At 32.3% G+C, this 18,733-nt stretch overlaps 2 protein-coding genes across 2 annotated transcripts; both read left to right on the top strand.

Moving 5' to 3' along the window:
- Positions 1 to 505: 505 nt before the first annotated feature.
- On the top strand, positions 506 to 6,049 carry LOC130821085 (zinc finger CCCH domain-containing protein 14-like). Its single transcript, XM_057686704.1, has 3 exons — positions 506 to 917; positions 2,662 to 2,713; positions 4,441 to 6,049. Exons 1-3 carry the CDS (start codon positions 842 to 844, stop codon positions 5,183 to 5,185), a joined length of 873 nt encoding a protein of 290 aa, XP_057542687.1. The 5' UTR covers positions 506 to 841; the 3' UTR covers positions 5,186 to 6,049.
- A 5,640-nt stretch (positions 6,050 to 11,689) lies between these two features.
- Positions 11,690 to 17,859, top strand: LOC130820812 (delta(12)-fatty-acid desaturase FAD2-like). Its single transcript, XM_057686335.1, has 2 exons — positions 11,690 to 11,864; positions 16,137 to 17,859. Exon 2 carries the CDS (start codon positions 16,147 to 16,149, stop codon positions 17,287 to 17,289), a length of 1,143 nt encoding a protein of 380 aa, XP_057542318.1. The 5' UTR covers positions 11,690 to 11,864; positions 16,137 to 16,146; the 3' UTR covers positions 17,290 to 17,859.
- Positions 17,860 to 18,733: the final 874 nt, after the last annotated feature.

The raw sequence follows: 18,733 nt of genomic DNA, 5'->3' as shown, positions 1-18,733 counted from the left end.
GAGACATTAGTAGTGAATCAGAGGGAGTATCTTTTTTGAATTATCAAAGGACATACCTTAAGATGAGTAAAAAAATGGAATGTATTAAATACTCACTGAAATGGTGTTCTTATACGCTCCATTCCACCCCACTCCGCCAAAAATATTCTATTTTCCTTGACACTATTTACTTATTACTGTTAATTTATATTTTATTTTTAATTTATAAATTAAAATATATTCAAGTGAGATTTTGTTTGATTCATCCCAATACAAAAATTATTAATATTCACTTTTTATAATATTTCTCTATCTATAATAAGAGACATTATGCATTAAATAAATACATTAGATAGAGTATAAAATTAAATGAAACATTTTTAGTGGAATGGAGATAGTACTATTTTAAGTCGTTTTATTTGTTTCTATCTAAAAGAATCTTTTTATTATTTTAATATTTTTATTATGTCCAAGTAGTTAAGAGAATAGCGAAGATACCTTCATGGTAGAACATAAAATATAATTTCCATTTTTTTCGGTCAGAAAAATAAAGATCAATATCCTTATTTTCCAAAAATTAACCTACAGCGCTAAATTCTCACTTCCTGGAGGCTTCTCTTCCTCATACTTCTCTTTCTCTCTCTATCGCTACCTCTTCCCCAAACTCTAAACCCTAGCTTCTTCTATTCTTCTATAGGGCTAGGGTTTCTACCTTACTCATCAATTCTCACCTTTTAATATTTTTTGTTAATATTTTCTCTTGGATTTAGATCTCTAGTCTAAGAAACTTTGTGTTCCGATTTCTTTTTTTTTTTTTTGAATTTGTTGTTTGAGTTCGAATTAGTTCAATATTTCTCACCTCATGGACGCTAGGAAAAGAGGAAGGGGTGAAGCTGGAGCTGTAAATGCTAATGGCGGATTCAAGAAGCATAAGCAAGGTTATTTTTTTTCTTTTTTCTGTTCTTTTCTTTTTTTTGAGATTTTTTCTTGCGGTTTATTATTTATATGATTTTTTTTGTTTTAGAGGTTTTTCTTGTTTACGATTATTTTTCGAATTGCATTTGTTGCACAAGTGATGCTTTTTTTCTTGGATCTGAACTTAGAACCTATCGAAAGGGTGTGAACGGTTTTGCTTTATGTCATCAATTATTTTGCTTCCTTGTCAGAAGTGAGTACTTATTTCGACTCAAAAAGAGAAAATTAAAAGAAAGATGGATTTTTTTAGGACGGAAAAGTATCATCAATGCCTCATTCAATGTTGTACTATGAAAAAGAAGAAAATGAAGTCATTGGTGATGTAACTTATTGGACTATAGGAGTGAGCTCCATTATACGCAGATTATTGACGAACGATTACCTTTTCTATCCCTTTAAATTTGCAACAAAAGGATAGAGTTGTTTGTAGTATTAAGTTTTAGTTGGTGAATATGAAAAAAAAAAGTGGAAGAAATATATGAATGAGATGAAGAATTCAAATGAGTTTTTGGATGAGATTAGACAGAGGATATGGGACCATCGCTAATATAGTAGATTTGTCAATTCAAAGGCTAGTACTAAAGGTATCAAATTTTAAGGGACATAGGTATTCAACTAATAATGCTGATTGTACTTCCTCACTTTAGTAGCTACTATTGTGTTTTCCCAATGTTACCCAAAACGAAATTCAAACTATATGAGGAACACAGATGAAACGAGAAACGTTAATTGAGAGTTTCGGAAATTTAGAAAACTTAGGTACAATGTTATTATACAACATAAAATAAATTGATTAAAATTAGGTAAGAATAGAAAAGACCAAAATTTAAAGATAAGAAAAAAAAGAAAAGTAAGTGCTTTGGTATTGTATATGGTTTTGGGCTTGAAAAAAAAACATTTGGAGATGTAGTCTCGGAAACACTTATCTAGTGTTTTGGAAATGAAGGTTCAAGATTCGGTGGGAAGTTTTCGGTTTCTGTTAACATTACCACTTTCCATTACCGTTTATCATAAAATGGCTCCCATTTTTTCTTCCTTTTGGCTCAGTGGGACATGGGATGGGGGTCCAATATTCACAACCTTTTTGTAAAAGCAAAGAGGTTGTTTCTCATTGATCTTTGATAGCAAAATTATTTTGAAGTTAGCTATTCTTCCGATTTGCTTATTCTAGCTTAAACCCACAAGTTTTCTTTGGGAAGTTTTTAAGAAATTTGAAGCCTTTTTTTTTAATCGTAATGTGCGTCAGAGTTCATTACCCTTGTAGTTTTGTTTGCTGTCTTGTTTGATGAATTGTATGCAAGAAAAAAGCATTGGTTGTCAATGCACTCTTGTTTTTTACTTAATTTACACATCGTTTTACTGCACTACTATCCTTTCCTTTATAATGACTTTGAAAAAATATCAAGAATATCAGACTGCCAATCGGTAAAGCTCACCAAAGGTTCATTCCCTTGATTAAATAATAACCTTTAGATTCAAGCTAATTTTAGTGCCTTCAATCTATTGATGGTCTTTGATGAATTTAGTTATTCATGTATTTGTCATTCACTAAAACATGTCATAATGTGAAGTAGTTATTGATGTAGTAATGATCCTTTTTGTAAACCATAGATAACTCACTTCTAATTAACATATTGTGATTTTCAACTTACTCAAAGCAAGCAATGGACGGAAAACTCACAATAGATAATTGATGTTTTGTAACAGAAACGGAATCTGGTGTAGGAAGCAAATCAAAGCCTTGCACCAAGTTTTACAGGTTAAAATCTTATCTATCTAATAAATATTCAAATTTTTAGCTTTTTTTTAACAAATGTATCTTCTGTCCACACTCTGCTAAACCTACCAATTTATTTCTTCCATGTATGTTAATGCAATTATCCACTGTAATACTTGCACCTGCTTGTAATGTGTAAGCATTTGCCTGATTTTGGCAATTCTTGTTAGCTTTCTGATCGTATTTGGTTTTCTGCTTTTTTCAGCAGTCTATCATGTGCTAGTTTACTTATTTGTCTTTTTTCTTTTATCCAATGATTCTCTTTTATAAAGAAAATATTTCTGCTTCGTGGAAGTATATTTTTCTTTAGCTACTGCATTTAGCATCTTATTGTAGGAGGCTTGAGATGACTTATTTCTTATCTTTATATACATATATTTCTATGTCAGCCAATCATCTTTCTCTATCTTGTTCACTTTTCCAAAAACATAGTGACAACCGACATTGCCACATTGGGGGAGGTTAATGTAATGCTATTGTCCCCCCTAAACTCAGATGTTGCTTTAAACTATTTAGTGATTTAGCTGATCTTAAAGAACTGTAGTTTTTGCTGCTATTTGTCTTGATTGGGTGATGATGATCATGTTGTCTAACAAAAAAATCACATGGACTTTTTGTTGGAAACTTCCAAACTTATTTGTATAAACCCTGATTCTCGTCTTCAGAAAGTTCTGCCTTATTTATTTCTAGATCTTGATTCCTTCTTTCCCTTTGATGCTTAAAAGTTGCGTTCATGCCAAAAGTTTGGGAGCTGAATCATAGGAATGGAGGAGTTCCTGTACCCTAATCAGTGTTGAGTTGCCTTGTAGTATAATTAGGCTAATACCAGGTGCATGGGCATAGGGAAAATGTCACTGTAATTTGGATATGTTCTATGCAGCAGAACTGCCTACCTTGTTGAGATTCAGCAGTTTAGGGATAGATTTACCTTGGATTACACTGTAATGTTGCTCCGATGTAATATAATATTTCCTTTGGGTACTATATACGGATGTAGTTCTGTACTAGGGCAGATGTAATAGGAATTTTGCTGATTGATAGTATTCTAATTTAATGTTAAGGATAATAAGTAAGAAGAAAATTCAAACTTTGTGTTTCTGTGGGTTAGTTGATATTATCGTGGCAGTTACTCGTTCGGTAAATTCACTTTGTATCTCATGTAGTTGGTTTAGACTTTAGTGAACATAAATCTTCTATGTCCTGTATGGCTGTGTATCTCTTCAGTTGTTTGCGGACAGTGACTCATCCACTTGAATTGTATTTTCTTGTGAGTTTAATTATTTTAAGTGATTAATTCTGAAAGTATCTTTGATGATGGGTTAATGTGAGGCAGAAGAGTCAAAATTCGTTGGGGTTGAGAATTGTTTTTTTAGTTGGAACCAATTGGATTTCAGGTAGTAACTTATCATGCATGACCATGTGTTTAATCAAGGTGCGTTTCATGGCCATATGTGCGGTGAGCTATATGTGCCCATGGGATATGAGCCTAAATTAGATTATGGGGATGGTGAGCTAGCTTTAGCTTGAATCACGAGTGGTCATGGCCATATGTGCAGTGCACCAGCTTTTAAAACCATTAAAATATCTTGTTGCCCAATCCGAATAATTATAGATGTCTTCCGTTTGATGAGAATTAGTTTTGTATGATCCTCACTGTTGCATTTTTTTTGAAATTTGAATTACCTTATCAATTCTTTTTTTTTCTGCAGTACATCTGGATGTCCATTTGGGGAAAGTTGTCACTTTCTGCACCATGTTCCGGGTGGTTATAAAGCTGTTGCTCAGATGATGAACCAACCACCGATATCAAGAGTTGCTCCACCACCTCCTCCACAAGCAATCAATGGCGTGGCACCTAGTGTCAAAAGCCGCCTGTGCAAAAAGTACAACAGTGCTGAAGGGTGCAAATATGGTGACAAATGCAATTTTGCTCACGGTGAGTGGGAACTCAATAAACCTGTTGCTTCATCATTTGATGATCCTCGCACAATGGGTGCACCCATGCATGGACGCTTTCATGGAAGAAACGAGCCTCCTACTGCAACTGGTTTTGCTGCTGGCTTTGGCGCCTCTGCTACGGCTAAGATTAGCGTTGATACTAATCTTGCGGGGGCCATTATTGGTAAGAGCGGTGTGAACTCAAAGCAGATTTGCCGTCAAACAGGTGTGAAGCTTTCGATTCGGGATCATGAGACTGACCCTACTAAGAGGAACATTGAACTTGAAGGGACCTTTGATCAGATCAAGATCGCGAGCGACATGGTACATGACCTTGTAGCAAGTGTAAGTGCAAATGCTCCACATAGAGCTTCTGGAGGAAAGCCACCTCATGGACCAGACTCAAACAGTTACAAGACTAAACTATGTGAGAACTTTTCGAAGGGTTCGTGTACTTTTGGTGATAAATGCCACTTCGCTCATGGAGAAGCTGAGCTTCGGAAGTCTGGAGCGTAAGAGCCTTACAAACCCGAATTTTGTTACTTGAGCTTTCAGTGTTCATGGTTTGTGAAACTCTAATCTTGAATATGCCTAATCCAATCTAGAATTGATTTTAGTAAATGAGGTTCAATGATGCTAAGAGATTGGCCTATTCACTTGTCGGTGGTAGTTTGCTTGTTTTGTTTAGGATTTATGGTGTGATGATAGAAATATTTGTTTGCTTCCCCCCCTCAAATAGATAGATTTCTGGTAAACTTGAGCCAACTTATTAAATTCCTACCAGGTTAAGAAAAAAGTAAGAAAAAGGAAAGCTGTTGCTTTGCAGTGTAAATTGCATATGGTCTTGTCTGACGCCTTGCAATGCGTTAGAAATTAGCTAGTCGTGATCCTGGCCGAGGCCTCCCTGTGTTCTGGAAATTAGCTAGTCATGATCCTGGCTGATGCCTTGCAATGTGCTGGAAATTAGCTAGTCTTGATCCTGGCTGATGCCTCGCAATGTGCTGGAAATTAGCTAGTCATGATCCTGGCTGATGCCTCGCAATGTGCTGGAAATTAGCCATTCATGATCCCGGCTGATGCCTTGCAGTGTGCTGGAAATTAGCCAGCCATGATCCCGGCTGATGCCTCACAGTGTGCTGGAAATTAGCTAGTCATGATCCCGGCTGATGCCTCGCAGTGTGCTGGAAATTAGCTAGTCATGATCCCGGCTGATGCCTCGCAGTGAGCTGGAAATTAGCTAGTCATGATCCCGGCTGATGCCTCGCAAATTGCAATGTGCTTTGTAAAATGCTTTAATCATTTTTAAGTGTTTTAGATTGTCTACTACTGAAGTCCCTTGAATTTCCATCATTTTATTTCATGCTGTCTTTAATTTTGCTATTTTTAAAAATTATTTTAGTTGTGGCTCAATATTCTCTACTATAATCTCATTGATAGATATCTCTTTTTCATATTATCCGTATTTGGTCTTTTTTTTCACCGGAAGTTTTTGTTTAAATTTGCCTATAGGGCGATACTTAAAAAAAGTTAAAATAAATAGTGTTGGGTAGAGAATTGTGTGGATGAAAAAAAAAATAAATTAAATTTATAAATGAGGAATAAAAAAATATTAGTCATAACAAAAATATATCGTAAATTTGATAGGAAGGACTCAATAGTGAATCCAAACGTCTCATAAGCTTGTTGCATTATTTGATACATCCATAAAGTTTTTCTTTAACACATTTTTGGCAAAAGTTTGGTCAAAAATATATTAAAAATGTAAAAACATGTTTTGAAGTTTGAACAATAATTTTTAGCTTATACTCTATGTGAGGAAGCTCGTGAACAAACGTTGAATAAGACATATTTTTAGTAAGATTTTGTTTAGTGAGTCTAATTTTTTACTGATTTTTATTGATTATTTATTGATTAAAATTAATTATTACTCCCTCTGTTCTTTTTTGATCTTTCACTTAGGGTTTTTCACACATATTAAGGAAGATAAAATCTTTGGGTTGTAGTGGGTAGTAGTGTGAAGTAATGATTGTATTGGAAGTATGAGGTTGTAGTGGGTATTATTTTAATTAAATAGTAATGTGAAGTAATGATTGTATTGAAAGTATGAGAGAGAAAATAATTATAAATAAAAGAAAATGGGTACATTAAAAGAAAAGGGAGGTTTTAAGGGGTAAAAGTGGGATAAAATCTTTCTAAAAATAGAAAGTATTCTAAAGTGGAAGAACTTTTGAAACTACCCGTTATAGTAATGTGGAAGATCAAAAAAGAACGGAGGGAGTATTGATTTTTATTGATTGAAAATTATTTTTACTGATTGTAATTGATCTTTAGTTGTATATTATAATTGAATTGTATTGGTTAAAACTATTTGTAATTAATTTTACTGATAACAACTAATTTTACTTAATAAAATTGATTAAAATTGATCACTTCTTTTTTAAATGTGAATTAAACAACATCTAAGTCAAGTTCAAACAAGAAATTTGCAAGCTCGTTTAAATTCTTGCAACACTTTGAGTTTTATGCTATTTTCAAGTTTTGCTTTGGCTTTCATTAGTTAATTAGCATTAGCAAAAAATACAGAAAACCAATTTTTTTTTTTTTAAAAAAGTATTACTATCATTATTGGATGTAATAAATCCAAGCACAACTAGATGTGTGCCATGAAATGCACCTTTTTTTTATCAAGAAAATACTTACTATGTCTTTATAAAATAACAAGAATCTGAATTTACACAATTTTTAGAAAATAATAAAGATAGTTAAATTATATGAATAAAATTAAAATTGAGAGAAAATAAAAAAGTATATTAAAAAAAATTTAAAAAATAATGAAAAAACAACTTAAAATAAAAAATTACAAATTAAAAAAATAAATTAAAAATTAAAATATTAACAACCTCATAGCGATTGGCAACGGAGCAAGTATTTTCTAATATCATGAGTCATGAGGACCGAGAAAAGGAATATACGTACGGCAAACATGATAGTGAGCATTAGTTAGAAATGTATGCAGCATGAACCATTATTTAAAAATTCTTAATCAATTATCGTGATTCACATAAAAGAACAAAATAATAATAATAAAACAAATAAAACTAAAAAAGATAAATTAAAATAACAAAAACCTTACCTTATCAAAGCCTAATACATAAAAGTAATTTGTTAACCTCATAAATAACCATTATTTATAAAGACCTTCACACCATTATTTAAGTTAATTAGTTTAAGATCATGATTCATGACAATGACTGTTTTGCTATTTGTATAATGAACAAGTAAGATTAGGAGTTATTTAGCTAATGTGCACCTCACTAATTTGGGAAATTAAACGTAATTAATTATAAGTAATGACACCATATTTGATCTGTAATTATGATAGAGACACTAACAAAAAGCTTAACAGTTAGCTAGCAAAAACTTAACCCATAAATTACATGACAATTTTAATTAATTAAAGAAAAATGATATATACGGCCTTTAGGGCTATATATAAAAAAGAATCTTAATTAAATCAAAAGATAATTAGGTTTTTTTTCTTAGTTAGAAAGTAAGTGTCGCTTCTCTAGGTACGGTTTTGAGTTCCATTCTAATATTTTTTTTAAGACTACCTTGTAATTAAAAAGTAAAATGAATTGAAATTAATTGTTACCTTATCTGTCTCTTTCAGTTAAAGTTACAATTTTCTTTGATTGATCTGATTCTTTTCGGCATTTAGAATTTTGTTGGGGGCTTCAATCTCACAAGTCTTTTGATTTTCTCTTTATCCGTGTTTTCTTAAACGATCATTTTACCCGCAATTAAGAAAAAAAAAATTATTGAATAACTCTTCATTGATTGAACCCAAATAATCAGATTCTAATCGAATTTGACAGAACTGAAAAATAAATAAAACCCTAAAAATATATGAACGAGTTATACAAACATTATCTGCGGACTGCGATCTACGTTGAAAAAGCAGTATAAAATGACAAATCTCTGATAAGTAAACAAGAGACGTTGAGGAAGAAGAAAATAAATTTTAATTTTTTTTTAATTTTTTAAAATATTGAGGCGACCGAAAGTGCGTGCTCTCTTTGTGTTGGTTATAGTAAAAGTTACTCCTTCAATTTATAAAGTGATATATGCTTTTATTTTTTCCTCCGATATAAAACAACTAATATATGGATAATGGCACTTAATACATTGTTTGGTTTGATACTGAATTGAAAATATAAAATTTAACTAATTTTTTTATTATTTAATAAAAAAGCTCTTTAAAATTCGAAGAAAACTTAATTTCCTCTATTCTATTATTTCTAACATCTCAATATTTCCATTTCTTTTAACTAAATAAATTTTTAACAAATCAATCAAAATAACGCATTAATTATTATTTGTAATTTTCATTTATATAAAAAGGATTATAGATAATAAATACTCCCTTGGTTTCTTTTTGTGTATCCATTTTATTTTTTTGCACGCATTTCAAAATAAAATTTGAGCCTTGATATCTGTTAGTACGCATCATAAAAAATTGTAAAAATTATATTAAAATTTTTTACATTAAGACAAATCTAACTAGATTTCATATGAATTTATTTTATCTTTTATATATATTTCAAAAATCAAATTTAATTTCTCTTTTCTAAAATAAAAAAATTTAAAATAGACAAACAAAAGAAAACAATATTTATTCAAAAACACAAAGGTGATACATGAAAAAGGCAGTTCATAATAGTTGTATGGATAGTTCGCGTAATTCCACGATAGGAGGCGACATAATGAGAGATAAGCGAGAAATGATGACCACACAATAATATTATGAATGTAGAAGACTCATTAGTCATACTCTTAACAACACTTGGTATCGGAAACAAACAACTTTCATGTCATGCATATCTTGGTGACAACCACAAGTGGAGCTCCTCTCCGTGCGGCCTCACCACAACTATATCCCTTTAAATTTTCGTCCGAATTTCAGTTGGAGCATATATCACTTTTTTTAGCCAAGTTTTTAGATTTTATTTTTGTTAATAAGTATAAATATGAGTTTTAGACTCTAGTTAGACTCATTAATTAATTACCTCAAATTGGCTCAATTTCACTTAGAGTGAAGTTTTGAGTCTGATTTACTCAACTTTATCCTTTCTGTAATAGTAAAAACGTTATTTTTAATTGACTCTTTATAGTATAATTTATTATATTACAAAATCAAAAAACTAAAGTATTTGACTTGATCAATATAGGAGACAATAATATTCAATGATATGAGAGTAATTGCTCACACACTCCTTTTGTAAAATGTTGCGTATAATTAATTACTAGTAATAAAATGAAAAAACTACCAACGACCTTCTTTAAAAATTATTTGATTTGATCCGGAACATAAATGTCTCAACCGGCATGACGATTTATTGCTCTCACAAATATTTTGATTTTTGTGTATCAGTTTTTGACCTGCTTCTCCCCCTTTGACCACTTTTATCATCTGAGCATGTTTTAAAATATTTGTAATGTTTGATTTTTTATGTATTTTAATATATATTATAATTTTTAATAATTTTAAATTATATATAATAAAATATTATAAAAATTTGATATTAATAATATTTATCTTTAAATGAATAAAATAAAATCTCGCTTAACTATGCTTTACCTTAAAGATTAAAAATTAATCTCAAAATAGAGATGACTATTGACAAATAAATGGAGCAATAATAGTAATCTTGCAAGTAATTTGGAACAGTGAATATATCTCCTAGTATGTGTAGTGTTTGTTAAATGACTTGTTTTTTTTTTCCTTCTTAGTAAGTAATTTTAAGCTATTTGAAAAACTAAAATTCGTATTTGTGTAATGTGAGCTTATATATTAGGGAAATGGTAAAAACTAAATTAATTTTTGCTTGATCAATTGAAAATAATTCTAACTATTGTTTATTTTTAATCAACTCATATTTCTGATATAATTGCTGCAAAGAATCCTAACTTACAAAAAAACTTTAAAGATAGTTATAAATTACATGTAAATTTACTTTTTGCAAATAAACCTAATAGGTGGATTTATTTAAAAACAAAAAAATAATAAATTTATTTTCAATGAATTAAGTAAAATTTATTTATCATTTAACAATTTCCTCTCAACATTAGGTACTACCCAAAAGAACATATTTGTGATCTAAATAGGACAACCATCAAGCTGTATCTCATTATTCTAAATACTACTGAATACCTAACGAGTAAGTGCTCATTAACCAATTTCATTGCACGCTTGCAACAAAAAAAAAAAAAAAAGAAATTGAATACTCTAAAGCTTATTTTTGAATTGTCTTTTGACTTCTTTTACCATATATTTATTGGTATTTTTTATTTGGATGATAACTTTAATCCACTTTAGCTTATAAGTTACAAGTAAAATCTGTAAATAAATTTCTATAAACAACTAACTTAAACAAGTAATGTGTTAGATACAGTAACACTCTCTTCTATTTATTGCTACTTGTCACATCTAGTTTTTAATCAATATTTATTTATTACTTTTAATTTGTAATTTATTCTTTACGTATAATTTAAAACATACTTAAATGGAATTTTATTTTATTCATTTCATTGCAAAGATTAGTAATATCAACTTTTCATTATCCTAAATAAGCACATTTACGTTTAGCTTTGTTAAACGTTGAATAAGTTCAACAAATAAAACTCTTTCTTTAGACAAAAAGAAAGAAACAAGTGGCTATAAAATAAGAGCACTCACGTGACATTCGAAGATATTTTGAGGCAATGCTTTTTCTCCAAATATTGAAAAATATCATAACCAGCAAAAAAAATGGAAAATAAATCAAAAACAAAAAGAAAAAAACCAAATAATTAAACGGTGGAGATTGCATCACTCATCTATAATGCCCGCTATTTCCAATTAGATTACGACACGTGTAAAATTCGATGTTAGCATTTGTAAGAACATGCAATAGAATGGGGCCCCCACTATTTGCAGGTAGGCATTTCACAGCTTATATAACGAATCTCCTTCCCACTTTCCGTGGATACTCTTTTTAACCCAGGCCCAACATCCCGGGCCTCTCTCTCTCTCCTCCATTAACGATCCTTTTTCTGTCTTTGCATTCTCCATTTTTGTTATTTTTTCGAGGAGAGCTTGAGGTTTGATAACATTGGAAAACCTCTCTTTTCTTCTTCTACCTTCATCTTAATTCAGGTAGTTCTTTTTTAATCTCGCAAAAATTCTGTTTAATTTTAGCATTGTTAGATCCTTGTATTTTCATTCTTTGTTTGGTTTGGTTTGATTGATTTCTGCTTTGTGTTTTGGACTATGGATCTAGATTATGATTATATAGTTGAATTATTTTGAAAAATTCTGATGTTTGGTGCATTTTTTTTATAGTTGCATCGTTTTAATCGAGTGATTCGTTGCTGATTGGTTGAATTTGAGTAGAATGTGATTCATTCAAGATCTAGATCTAGTTAGATACGTCGTCCTTTTTAATGGTGCGTTATTGTTTGTGCTCACCTCTGTTTTTTTCTAGGGAACAGCGCTTTCGGCATTTGTAGTCAGTCAATCACTCATATCTACGTCGTCGTTTCAACGTTCTGTTTTTATGATCTGAAAATTTTTAAGAGTATTTATTGTTTATCTAGTCTATTTTATTATGTGGACGAATATGTGAATGGCTTGCTTATTGGCGACTTGGCGTAGATACTGTTGGTCATGGGTTTGGTGAGGGAATAGCTTTTTTTATTTCAAAATGCGGATGCTTAATTGTTTGTGATTCACATGTTACGAATTTGTAATGACTGTCCCACTGTCCACTAGTCTGTGTTTTCGGCGGCTTTTCAATCCAAAAGTTCTGCCCTAGTTTTAGATTTTTCATGTCTTACACCCGGACTCGGGTCAACCCACCTAAAGGTTGGTGCAAAGCTGAATTTACAAATAATAAACTTACAAATACCCTTGGGTACACTTATGTTCTCATTTTCATGTTGCTTTTTTTTTTTTGGGAAAATTATTAATAGTATGTTTACTTGTGGGTTGTGGTATAAGGTTTTATACATTCAATTCTAGTTGTGTGCCACCTGATGATATCAAAATGGGGGTATTGAAATTTAGTTTACGATTATGGCAATAGCAATTTGAATATAGTTTTAGTTTTGATGAAATGTTTTATGTGCCTAACTGTCTATGTCATTGTTATGATAATGGAGGAGTCATCAAGCCTGGTGAAGTAATTTTTCAGGCAAAATTACTTCTTGCAATTTATTATTATTAATCATGAGTAGTTGAATCCTGCTAAAGAGGTTAGCTATTTAAAGGGGCAATTTTATAATCCCTTCTATTCAGCTTCAGCTTATGTGTCCCATTTCCTTTTATGGTCAAGTCACCTTAATTGTTCCATTTCTATTTTTGGTATGGAATTTTGACTTTTATGCCCTTAGTAGCTTTATCCTATTTTCAATTATACCCTTCATTACCCATACTAATTTTCGTCCCTTACATTAAACACCCATAATACCACCCTCTTTCCTACCCTTAGGGTTCTACTTTTGACTTTCCATCCGTGAAAAGTCAATTGGGACTCCTAAGATGAATAGGAAGTATGAATGAATAAGCTATAGTATAAAGAAAAAGGTGATTGTAATTTATGAATAAAAAAATGGTACCTTGCGTTCTTCGTTTGTAGTTTTTTGCATCATAATTTTGTACACAAATGCTGAACATGAATATTATAGTGGTAAATGAATTAAATAACGATTTAAATAATGAACATTTGAGGGAAAAGAAATGAGCTTCTCTTTCCCAACATGGGTTGTTATTTGTTAAGGATTGGATGGCGATGGGGATTTTTAATATTGACGACCATACATTTTTCCCTTAAAGTTATAGTTGACACTAGTATAAAGTAAAGAGTCATTGTGATTTGTGGATGAAAAAGATACATAGCGTTCTTCAATTGTATTTTTTTGGATCATAGTTTGTACACGCATGAAACTTGCAAATTTTTGTGGTGATTTGATTGATTAATAATATTTATGCCTTAAACAACTTTTGCAATTTGAATATGGACTATTAGCAAAAGATGCAATGTTAAAGGTGGGCTAATTAGCACATTTAAAACAATTTTATTATTGAGATGTCATTATATGACTCTCTTCTAATCATAATTTGGGAGGATTGATATATGCAACTGGTTACGAATGTTGTTCCGATTAACAAAAAAAATATTATAACTAAACTTTTAAAACTTGTTTACAAATTTAGGAATGCAATTTATATCCTTGTCATCATTAAAAAAATATGCCTTTTGATATCAGATTAAAATGTAATCTTAATTAGCTAAAAAAGACATAATTTTGAAATGGTTGGTGATGGTAATGTATTAATAATGATAACATTAACCCATTATGTAAAAGTTAATTGTTTCTTCATGCTAATTTTTGACATTTGCTTATTATTGAAAAGACAGAAATTATAACTAAAACGTGTGTATCAAATTGCATCTAGAGAGATATGAGTATACCTCATCTGTATTTTTTGGATTCTGATTTTTGATATTGCAAAGTATAGCGCACAATGTTAGGTGCAAAAATTTCTAATTTATAATCGTGATTTGTAAGTCATAAAAAAAAATAATATTAAAATAAAACAAAATTAAGAAAGATAAATTAAAATAACAAAACTCTCATCCTATTACATCCTACTACCATGTAAGGTGATCTATTAACCTCACAAATAACGGTTATTTACTAAAACCTCTTCAGGGGCATGTCGGGCATTTATTTGTATTTACTATAGTTGGCATATATTGTCAGAACTTTGCATCAAATCGGGAGAAGGATGGACCTTCTCACCATTCCTTATCTGAGAATTTTGTTTATTCATAGCAACTAAATTCTCACGTTAACATGACCCAAACTTAGCTTGCGTCTTTTGGGTAGATAGCCACAATTAATCCGGCCATGAAACTTAACTATCCATCAACGCCAAGGTCCCTTTTCCATCAATAAAATCTAAAAAAAATTAAAATTCTATGTCCCTACTAATTTGAAATGTAAATCACACTGGGATTTTGTGGGGGAGAGCTTTGGCCTTTTGGGTGGATTTCCTTTGCATGTGATTTATAAATTTGTTTATGTGAGTTAGCACAAAATTAGTATTGTTATTATAGAAGTTATTGGGTGTTGAAGAAAGAAGCAACATTTTGAATGGTAGAATTATGGAAGAAAGGTTGATTTTACTTGGAGCACTAGTAAAGCATTATTACTACTCCTGGATTACCGCAGAAGTTGAGGCTCAAGGGTTCTTAACTAACTGTCAAATGTTTAATTAATTGGATTGATTTTTTTTAAAGCATGAATGTCATGCCTTACTCTATGGGTAATTCGATGAATAACGAGGCAAGTCCTATTTAGCTCCAATAGTATGACTGATCTATCTGTGTTTCCTCACCTCTACTACGTGTTTGTTTCATGCTTCTAGCAAAAGATATCTTTTGTCAATCATCTACTGGTCTAGTCGTCTAGACGGCTCATTTGCTCCCTTTTTGTTTTCAAATGTTATCATAGAAAAGGGTTTGGGAAATAAAAAGATGAAATGGGTAGGTTGGAAACAAACCACGTACGGCTTATTTATTCTTATTCTATAAAGTACTCGTGTTTTCAAGCACAAGCGTTACTGTTGGCTTAGTGCCTTTATAGAATGGTGGCCAAGTAGTTGTGAATATAGTTGCATTTATAAGTCAAAGTTGCTGGTCAGGCCCAATAAAAAGGGGAGGACGTGTGAATTGTCAATTTTAATCTTTATCCTTTTAATTGTCAATTTTTATCTTTGTCCTTTTAAGTTTTAATTGATCAACTACTCTTCTAAAATACCCTCTCGAGTACATATTCTCAATTTTTCTTAGTTGGGTTATCCAATCTATGTATAAGCCGTTTCATACAATATTTTGTGTTTATTGATTTCTTGTCTTGGTGTCTCTTAACTCTTTAAAGATGGAGATGACTTGTCTCTTTTATTTCGGAGTGTAATTGTTATTTTATCTTTGTAGTCTTCTTTAAGACAAGGACGTGATGTTTCTGAAATAATTGGTTTATATCTTTTTCTATAGGTTTTACCTGCTCCTTTTTATTTTGGCATTTTACTCTTAAATTGGAGGTTGGTGTCTGAGCCCAGTATAATGGGACAATGAATGAAAAATGACCACTTGCTGTGTGAATTGGGAATACTTCTCTTGTTTATAGTTTATTAATTCTTCCCACTAAAAATTATGTTTTAATATTGTGTTGAGACTTGGGCCTCAAATCAATATGGTTTTTTGGGGAAAAAGTGAGCTGATACGAATGTAATTTTGTGCAATAAGTCTGTATGATGGCATTAGAGTTTATTTAGAACCATTTGTTTTTTTTCTGCACTTACTATGAATCTTTAATAAGAACTCTGAAGTTTTCATATGTTGATGGTTTTTTCTTTTTTCAGTTGCAGGACAATGGGTGCAGGTGGGCGATCTATTCCTCCATCTGCGAGAACAGAGAAATCGGAGCCACTCAACAGAGTACCGTTTGAGAAACCACCATTCACACTTGGGCAGCTCAAAAAAGCCATCCCACCTCATTGTTTCCAGCGCTCTGTGCTACGATCTTTTTCATATGTTGTTTATGATCTTGTTATTGCTTTCCTCCTTTATTATGCTGCCACTAACTACATCCATCTCCTCCCAAAGCCCTACAACTACTTGGCCTGGTCCATCTACGGCTTTGTCCAAGGCTGCATTCTGACTGGTGTTTGGGTTATAGCCCACGAATGTGGCCACCATGCCTTTAGTGATTACCAGTGGCTTGATGACACTGTTGGCCTTGTTCTGCATTCATGCCTCCTTGTACCATTTTTCTCTTGGAAGTACAGCCATAGGCGCCATCACTCCAACACTGGTTCCATGGAGAAGGATGAAGTCTTTGTACCAAAAACTAAGGATGGCCTTTCATGGTTTTCTAAGTACCTTAACAACCCACCTGGTCGCATCCTCTCCCTTTTTGTCACCCTAACCCTTGGCTGGCCTTTGTATCTTCTCTTCAACGTCTCCGGTAGGAAATATGAACGATTTGCCTGCCATTATGACCCTTCATCCCCTATCTACTCAGACCGTGAGAGGCTTCAAATTTACATTTCTGATGTCGGGATTTTGAGCGTGGTATATGGGCTATATCGCCTTGCAGCTGCCAATGGGCTTGCTTGGGTTTTGTGTGTATATGGTGGTCCATTACTCGTTGTCAATGGCTTCCTTGTGCTCATCACATACCTTCAGCACACACACCCTGCACTGCCTCACTATGATTCATCCGAGTGGGATTGGTTGAGAGGTGCATTAGCCACTGTCGACCGGGATTATGGGATTTTGAACAAGGTGTTCCACAACATCACTGACACCCATGTCGCTCACCATCTGTTCTCAACCATGCCACATTATCATGCCATGGAGGCAACCAAGGCAATTAAGCCAATTTTAGGTAAATATTATCGGTTAGACAAAACTCCAGTGTTTAAGGCAATGTGGAGGGAAGCCAAAGAATGTATTTACGTTGAAGCCGATGAAAATGACAACGGTGTGCTCTGGTATAAAAACAAGCTTTGATTGAGAATTTTGGTTTGATTTACACTAGGAAAATCATGGTTTCTTATGTGAGTGATTGATTTAGCTTTTTCTTTTTCGTCGAACCCCCCCCCCCCCCCCCCCCCCCCAATTACGGAGGCCCTTCGGCATGGTCTTTCGTCACTGTTAGAGCTTTAGGTTGGCTGTGTTTCTGTCATAAATTTCTTGTATTTTAAGCTGCAAGATTCTTGTACTATGATAAACTTTAATTGTTGACTGAGCAAGAAATTGTGTTGAATGTTTTTAGTTGTTTACATCCTTTAGACCTTTACATTACCTTGATCTTGTTTTTATACAGTTCCATATTTGGATTTTGCCTACTGTTGAGTTAAATTCAAACTCCTAGACTTTAGGCTACATTTCGAAGAAGCCAAATTATACGTGCCATACTTATGCCTATCCTGCAGCACATAATTGAATTAGTGGACAGTTCTGTTCTTTTATGAAAACGAAATCTACAAATTCTTGTAAGAGATCATTTTTAATTGGGTCAGTCTATTATTATCTTTTTGTTTAATTAAGCTTTAATAAGTTGTGTATGAGACATATCACTCATGAGACCGACTGAACTAAATCTCTGAACTTTTAATTAATGATATTGACTAACTTCTAATTTAAAACTCTTTACTAAATATTCAAGTAAAACTTTCCCCTATAAGCATATACACTTTTCGACTGTAAAATAGAATGAATAAAAAAACCAAATTAATGTCAACAATAAGACAAAAAAGTAATAAATTAACTTTTTTGTTTTTCTCAAGGAAAGGAAGTGGTTTATATAAAAAATATAGGGATATTATCAATGGTACCCCTGTACTATAGAAAAATAACAATGGTACCCTAGTGTATTTCAGTGATACCCCCCAAGTGTATGCTAATTACAACCGTGACACGGATAATGATTTTTCCGTTAAATGTCCGTTAACTTTTGAATTTAACCTAACCATGGTTAGTTTGTAATTGTTTAAATATCCAGCATCAATTCAAACACACGATCTTCTTCTTCTCTTTTCCATCTCCTCTTCCTTCTCTGCTTCCATGGCTGCTTCCTCAAGGATCTCATCATTCTGCGGTAAGGTGTATTCGGGTAATACCAAAAGACGACATGGAAGCCCTAACATTAATTCCATTGAAGCTGGTGATAGCTGGGTAAGATTGAAGAAATGTTACTGTGACCCAACAAAATTCTATGATATTAGGGTTTCGGGTTCGATTAACAATCTGGGAAGAATCTACTATAAATGTATGTCGTGTCAAGCATTTGAATGGGGTTTTGATGCTGATTTAAAGGAAAACATTGATGAAGCTACACCTGCAGAGGTACAAGGTGCTGCACCTGTAATGTTGAATGGCGAACAATTTAATGAACTCAAAGCAACTGTTGAAGGGCTGTCCAAGAAGATTGATAGCTTACTTAAGGTTCTGG

The sequence above is a fragment of the Amaranthus tricolor genome, chromosome 1, assembly GCF_026212465.1.
Source record: "Amaranthus tricolor cultivar Red isolate AtriRed21 chromosome 1, ASM2621246v1, whole genome shotgun sequence".
In the NCBI taxonomy this organism is placed as follows: domain Eukaryota; kingdom Viridiplantae; phylum Streptophyta; class Magnoliopsida; order Caryophyllales; family Amaranthaceae; genus Amaranthus; species Amaranthus tricolor.
The sequence above is the reverse complement of the archived record's forward strand: the minus strand, read 5'-3'. Positions and strand labels throughout refer to the sequence as shown.